The following is a 7,500-nucleotide window of genomic DNA, read 5'->3' on the forward strand; positions in this document are numbered from 1 at the left end:
TCTCTGTATCTGTCTCTGTCTCTGTCTCTGTCTCTCTCTCTCTCTCTCTCTCTCTCTCTCTCTCTCTGTCTCTCTCTCTCTGTCTCTCTCTCTCTGTCTCTCTCTCTCTCTCTCTCTCTCTCTCTCTCTCTCTCTCTCTCTCTGTCTCTCTCTCTCTGTCTCTCTCTCTCTCTCTCTCTCTCTCTCTCTCTCTCTCTCTCTCTCTCTCTCTCTCTTTCTCTCTCTCTCTCTGTCTCTCTCTCTCTGTCTCTCTCTCTCTGTCTCTCTCTCTGTCTCTCTCTCTCTCTCTCTCTCTCTCTCTCTCTCTCTCTCTCTCTCTCTCTCTCTCTCTCTCTCTCTCTCTCTCTCTCTGTCTGCCTGTCTGCCTGTCTGCCTGTCTGTCTGTCTGTCTGTCTGTGTCTGTGTCTGTCTCTGTCTCTGTCTCTGTCTCTTTCTCTGTCTCTCTCTCTCTCTCTCACTTGCTCTTTCTCTTTTTCTTCCTTTCCCTCTCACTCGCCCCCTTTCATTCTTTCTTCTTCTCTCACTTTCCCCTTCTCCTCTTTCTCTTCCTCCCTCTCGCGTGTGCCCTTGAGCTATCTGGCTGTCATGCCCTCTGCCCCTCCCTTCCTCGTCCTCTCTTTTTCCTTCCGTCCCTCTCTTCCTTCATCCGCCCCTTCATCTATCCATCTTCCCTTTCTCCTTCCCTGCTCTTCTCTTCTCTCGCTACTTACCTCTCTTCCCTTCCTTACTTTCTTATCTCTCCTTCCTTCCCTTTCCTTGCTTTCTTATATCTCTTTTCATCCCTCCCTTCCTTCTACTCTCCCTCCATCCCTCATCTTTCTCTCTTCTCGCCTCCTTCCTCCTCTACTCCTCTCTCCCTCCCTCCACCCTTCCTTCTCTCCCTTCCTTATCCTCCTTACCTTACCCTCCCTTACTCCCTCCCCTCCTTCCCTATTACTCTAGCTCTCCTTCCCTTCTTCCCTTCCTCACTCCCTCCACTTCCGTCCCTTCCTTCAACTTCCTTCCTCCGTCCCTCCCCTTCCCTCCCTCAGCTTCCCTTCCCCTCCAGTCCCTCGGCTTCCCTCACTCAACCTAGGGGCTCTCCGCCTCGACCTGCGCTGACGGTTGCTCGCCCTACTTCAAGCACGACAGATTGGCAACAGCAGGCTCGTTCGGTTCACTCTCTCTCTCTACCTTTCTTTTTTCTTTGTCTTACTTTTTTCTTTCTTTCTTTCTCATTCTCTTTCTCTCTCTCAATAGCTACCTCTTTCTCTCCTTCTCTCTCCCTCATTCTCTCTCTCTCTCTCTCTCTCTCTCTCTCTCTCTCTCTCTCTCTCTCTCTCTCTCTCTCTCTCTCTCTCTCTCTCTCTCTCTCTCTCTCTGTCTATCTCTCTCTCTCTCTCCCCTTTCCTCCCTTTTCCTCCCCTCTCTTTCATTCTCCCATTCCCTCTCCCCTCCCCTTCCCTCCCTCTCTCCCCCCTCCCTTCTCCCTTTCTCCTACAAAGCCATTGCAGAAATGTTACAATTCAGGTCACAGGGACAAGCACCATCTCATCGCAAGCAACTGCAAACGACGGCGAACGAATGTCTTTCAACGCCACGGAGCAGAGAAGCAAAAACACCTTTTCTTTAATTATCATCTTCTCTCCTTCCTCCTTTTCATTATCATCCTTTTTCTCCTTCGTCTCCGTAGAGGGAAGGATACCGCTGATGTATAAAACAAACTACAAAAAAGGATACCAGAGTGGAGAAAATAAACAAAGATAATATAAACAAAGTTCTTTAGTAAACAGGCAGTGTGCACAAAGTAAGTAGGAGAAAGTATGCGATGATTTTTTACGGGGATGAAAATTTACTGTTTGCAGGAGACAGAAAAGTTGGGGTGAAATTGAAACCTCTTTTTCATTCGTCTCCTTACTCCTCTTTCTCGTTTTTTTCTGCTTTGTCCTTCTTCTCCTTCTAATTCTCCACCCTTTCCTTTTTTTTATTTCTCTCTTTATTTTCTTTCTTCTTTTTTCTTTTTCTTCTTCTACTTCTTCTAACTCCTCTTCCTCATTCCATATCTTTATCTTCACCTCCCCTCCTTGTATTTCTGTTTCTCCTCCTCCATCCCTCTATCTCCTTCCCCCAACATCCCTCATTCTCTCCCCCCCCCCAATGTCCTCTCTCCCTCAACATCCCTCACTCTTTCCCTCTCTTCTGCCCCCCCCCCCACATCTTCCACTATCTCTCCCCCACCATTTCTTTCCATATCTCGCTTTCCCTCCGATATATCAGTGTCTTCCCTCCCTCCCCTTCCCTCTCCCACTCCATCCTTTGCCCTTATTTAGCGATGGTGGATATAGCGAATCTCGAATATCTGGAGTGACCTGAAGCAGTTTCTCCCTCTCTCTCCCTTTCTCCCTTCTTGATCCTTGTGTCTCCCTACCTCCTTTCCTGATGTAGTGACCTGTTCTCGTGATTTCTCTCGTCCTACATACCAGAAAAAAGACATATGCTTCTTATCCATTGTCCTCCGCCGACTCCGGCAGTTCGCATGCTGTTATTCTGATGTTTTTGAGTATAGTTATGTCTTATTCATACTCAAAACGTTCGTTAGAAAATGCTTATCCTGAATCGCTAAGTATCTTATCGCTATTCTTATCGATATTCAAATGTCCTAATGTTTTATGACTACCCAGCATTTCTGTCTCCTTATCACGAAGCATTTTAGTCTTGTAAACACCATAACTCTCTTCTCACATACATGCGTATATTAGGTACCCCTTGTTCCTTCCCACGAAACCATCATGTGACCGCATGAAACTGAATTTGTGTTCATTCAGATTCTTTGCTGTTTTCCATTACGAAATGTTTCAAATCGAAATTTGCTCATAACAGTGTCTGAGCAGTCGACAGACCGCTCGCCCTCGCGGACATGGCAAAACGCCCCGCTCCTCCGTGGCCGCCTCTGCCTCGCCTTTCCTCTGTACTCCGGCTGCCATACTCCCGCAGTAGTAAAGATGTTCTGCGATGACTTTAACTCTACACCTCAAGACTCTAAGCAGTGGGGACACGTCCGCCCCATTATTACAGTGGTGTCAGCAGAGGGAGATACACTTCCCACACATCATTCCATTGGTGTCAGCGCACGGGAAGACCCTCCCACACTCATTACACCTCTCCCTTCCCTTAGTGATCCCAGGCAGGCCCCGGCAGGTCTCTCTCCCTCCCTTACCTTACTCTTCTCACCCTACCCCTTCCCTTAAAATCTTCCGTTCCCCCTCTCCCATCCTCTTTTCCCTTCCCCCTTACCTTAGTGATGTCGAAGCTAGCGACCCTTAGACAGGTCCCTCTCCATTTCCCTCTCCCTCCCTTACCTTACTATCTCCCCACCCACTCTTCTTCCCTTCCCCTTTCCCTTAGCCTCTTCCCACCCCCACCTCTCCCTCCTTCCCCTCTTCCCCCTTACCTTAGTGATAGTAGCGATTTCAAACAAGTACCTCTCGCCCTCCCTTCCCCCCTCTCCCTCCTTCCTCCCCCCTTTCCCCTCACCTCCCCTCTTTCCTCCCCCCTTCCCCTCCTTCCCTCTCGCCCCTTACCTTAGTGATGGTGAAGGTAGCGATCCTGGGCAAGTGCTGGAGCGTCGGATAGTAGAAGGAATGGGCAGGATGGTCGGGGTAATTGGCTGTGATTCGAAAAACCTTTTCCGGAGGACTCGTCTGCCAGTTCGGCGAGGAGAAGGTCAGGCCGTTGTCTGTCCCGGCGTCCAGGGGGTCGACCTGTGCGGGGAAGGAGGAGGGTAGTAATAATGATGATAATAATAATAATAATAATAATAATAATAATAATAATAATAATAATAATGATATTAATAATAGTGATGATGATGATGATGATGATGATGATGATGATGATGATGATGATGATGATGATGATGATGATGATGATGATGATGATGATGATGATGATGATAATAATAATGATAATGATAATGATAATGATAATGATAATGATAATTATAATGATAATGAGGGTGATGATAATAATAATGATGATAATGCTAATAATAATAATAATGATAATAATAATAAATAATAATTTAGTTTTATTCCATTTGCTGCAATGGATATTCTTGGTGTGACACGCTGTCTGTTTCCGTTTGCTTCTAGAGGTGAAGATGAGAAGGAGAATACAAAGAATACAAAGAAGAATACAAAAAGATAATTGAAAAAAAAAAATAACTACCAAAGCAGAGACAGACAAACCACTAAACCTCCCGGATACAATAAATCCAAACCCCCAAAAAAATAACAATGGAAGAACTAAAAAGAACAATGAACAAAACCAAGAAAGGAAAGCACGTGAGCCAGATGAAATCACAGACGAATTCTAAAAAAAAAAAAAAAAAAAAAGGCACCAGACAACAGACTAAGAGTAATTCTAAAAGAAATCAATGAACTATGGTTAAAAGGTGATAACACAAACGAATTGAAAAATGTGTTGATGAATCCAATAATAAAACCAGGGAAAAACTCGGCAGACATAAGCTCTTACAGATTCACAAGTAGAATTTCTTGCCTAGGAAAAATATAGGAAATCATTATAAATAGCAGAATGAGTTGGTGGCTAGAAATACATAGAAAACTAGATGAAGATCAAACAGTTTTCAGACCCAATGATCAACTATAGACGCACTTCAAATAATTGAATCGATAATAAATAAATCCTTACACGAAAAGAAATCAGCAGTTCACTGCATTCAAAACACTAACCCCCCCAAAATAGAAAAACATTATATTTAAATACATTCATTAATTTTAAGAATAACAGAAAACAAACAAAAAACAACAGTGGATACCAGCACACAAATTCATAAAGGTTACAAAATAGCAGACCTTGCGGCAAAAACAGCGCATAATATAATTGAAACTTTTAACAGAACTAAAGATATATATCAAATGTAATAAAATAAATTAAGAATAAAAGCCATAAAAATTGGGAATTGAAACTTTTAACAGAACTAAAGATATATATCAAATGTAATAAAAGAAATTAAGAATAAAAGCCAAAACAATAGGGAAGAATATTTAAATAATGCCCTAAACACAAAAAATTACTATCTTCAAAACACCAATCCTCAAAATTAGACACATGCATTACAAGAATAAAAACAAAACACACAAGATTAAAACACCATCTACACAGAATAAAAAACGAAACGGATCCCTTTTGCAGACGGTGTAAAAATCAAGAAGAAACAGCGGACCATCTATTTCTTCATTGCCCAAGGTTTAATTCAGAGTGTTACTGCAGGAAGCATTAAAGAAAAGGAGAAGATCTACCCGAAGATCAGAAGTTCTACACATTAAGACATACCAAGATATTCCTACAAGAAACAAAAATTATAGATATGATATAAAAAGAAAGAAGACTCATGAAAAGGTTCCAGGGGGTATAGACAAAAAGTGTCTGAAACCCTATACAAGAAGAAAGAAGAAGAAGAAGAAGAGGTTTTAGTCAGAGGTTACTGCCTGAGGTAACTTTTAAAGTCATTTATAAATTAGAAATGGCAGCAAATACAATACAATAGGATTAATTAGAATGCATTTGAGGATTTTTTGTGGCCGTGGTGAAGCCGGTTGGTAAAAGACTCCAAAGTGTACTTCCTTGTTCTCTCCTCCATGCTTCAGGGAAAGTGATTTTCCCTGAAAGCAGGCATCATGAGGATTCCTTCAAACGATTGATTGCGCTTTCCTGTTGAGAGCTTTCTTTTACACCTTATTTAGTATTCCTCTTTTATCAATCTATTTTGACTGTTATATTTGATGTTTGAATGTATCCTACTAAAAGGAACGGAAATATCGCCCTGAGTGTAATCAGTTTCCTGTTCAAGTGCTTGCCATGTTTATCTTGTAATAAACACACACACATACAAACAGTTCTACAAAACTACTCCATGTTAAATACTACAAAATAACTCAAAGACAAACACACTTCAAAAATGGACACAAAACTCACATACAGACTCAGATATAAAAATGAACACCCACAAAAGCCCACTCATACACACATATGTACACTTATGAATGCAGTATTCACCTGTGTGGTTCTGTGGTATATATTCGAATGTAAGTTTATATCAACACCAGCAGACAAGTAGAAAAAACAGGGAAAAGATTGTTGAAAACATTCCGACTGGATTCCGACTCTCGCGGTCCCGAGTTCAATTCCCCGCCACGGCAGTTGTAGGTGTCGTAGGGGAAGCCGCCGCAGTGACCCACGCGTTAGCGTAGGTCACTTTGCTTCATGTAACAGGTGGGTAGGTAGGTATCTTTCTATTGGTATTTAATCTTATTTATTATTATTTGTTTGTTTACTTTTTCTTAAAGTTATGAGCTGTACCTGTTGGCGGACACCAGCCTGCCTCCCACCTCTCGCTGGGTCCTTTTGTCGAATTTCTTTCAAGACCAAGTCTTTGTCTACATTGACGTGCAGCGGCACCATTTTCTTTCTTTTCTTTCTCCTTCTTTCCTTTCATTTATTTATTTTTTTATGTTTAGTTTCCCCGTGTTTTCACTGGCAGGGTTAGCAGAGGCGCTTTGTAGAGCTCTTTTTTTCGGTAATTGAATTTGCGGTAGACGGCGGAATTTAGCGATAGATTTTTTTTTTTTTTTTTTTTTTTTTTTTTTTTTTTTTTTTTTTAAGATCGTATTTTTTCCGCGAAAAAAATACAGGTCAGATTACCTGAACTTTTTTTTTTTGTTTTTGCCTAACTAGGAATACTATCTCTGCCGTTTTGTTTTCCGCATGACTAAACTTCCGCCAGACATACCAGATAAAAGCCTTCTGCAGAAACCACTGCCCTGCTGTCGGCAGTTCACCTGGCACGGGAGCTCACGGGGTACTATCCCTGTGCCCCAGGGTGCATTTTAACGTCCGGCCCAGGGCAAATATATTCATTCATATTCATCGCCGATGCGGGGTTTTGACGAACTACATCTTGTAGTTGACTGAGTCTTTCTAGTGGGGATGGCTGGCCGAGATCCTTCCCCAGGGGAGCAGTTGGTTAGGTAATCACTGTTGGGGCTTCTCAACCCACCGCCAGAACTCCGGTCGACGCACCCGCTATCGGACCTTTATTGACGTAGAATATCGAGCTTGTTGACTTGTTTTAGAATTTTTCGAAATCACTGTGCCTTTAAGAACGTTTCTGTGTGAATGACATTTCTTACTGATTTGCCCATATATACAAGCATTCTTTGTTTGATCCATTTATTGTGCTGCCTAGTGTAACACACTTGATATACCATTCTAAAGGAAAAGAGGCTCTTCTCATGGAATGTGTTCAAGGTTTTATCGTTTTGGAAAACAGTATTTAGTCGGATTTATGGGGCTGAAGACATCTGTATCTATGTATCTATATATCTGTCTGTATCTATGTCTATATCTATATCTGTCTATATAGTATCCTTTTCTACCATGACCTTCCCATTGTCACCCCAAAGTCCATACTATTTCTCAAGCCTCTGTATAAATCAT

General features: G+C 42.1%; 1 protein-coding gene across 1 annotated transcript in view; it reads right to left on the reverse strand.

Annotated features, from left to right (window-relative positions):
* Positions 1–7,500, reverse strand: part of LOC125026637 — a gene marked incomplete at its 5' end in the record, with an annotated part of 28,840 nt that overhangs the window by 13,145 nt on the left and 8,195 nt on the right. Inside the window, one exon of the mRNA XM_047615213.1 lies at positions 3,561–3,740. Within this exon, the coding sequence (XP_047471169.1) occupies positions 3,561–3,740 (180 nt within the window). The remainder of the gene's footprint in view (positions 1–3,560; positions 3,741–7,500) is intronic.

This window comes from Penaeus chinensis, chromosome 6 (assembly GCF_019202785.1).
Source record: "Penaeus chinensis breed Huanghai No. 1 chromosome 6, ASM1920278v2, whole genome shotgun sequence".
NCBI classification, from domain to species: domain Eukaryota; kingdom Metazoa; phylum Arthropoda; class Malacostraca; order Decapoda; family Penaeidae; genus Penaeus; species Penaeus chinensis.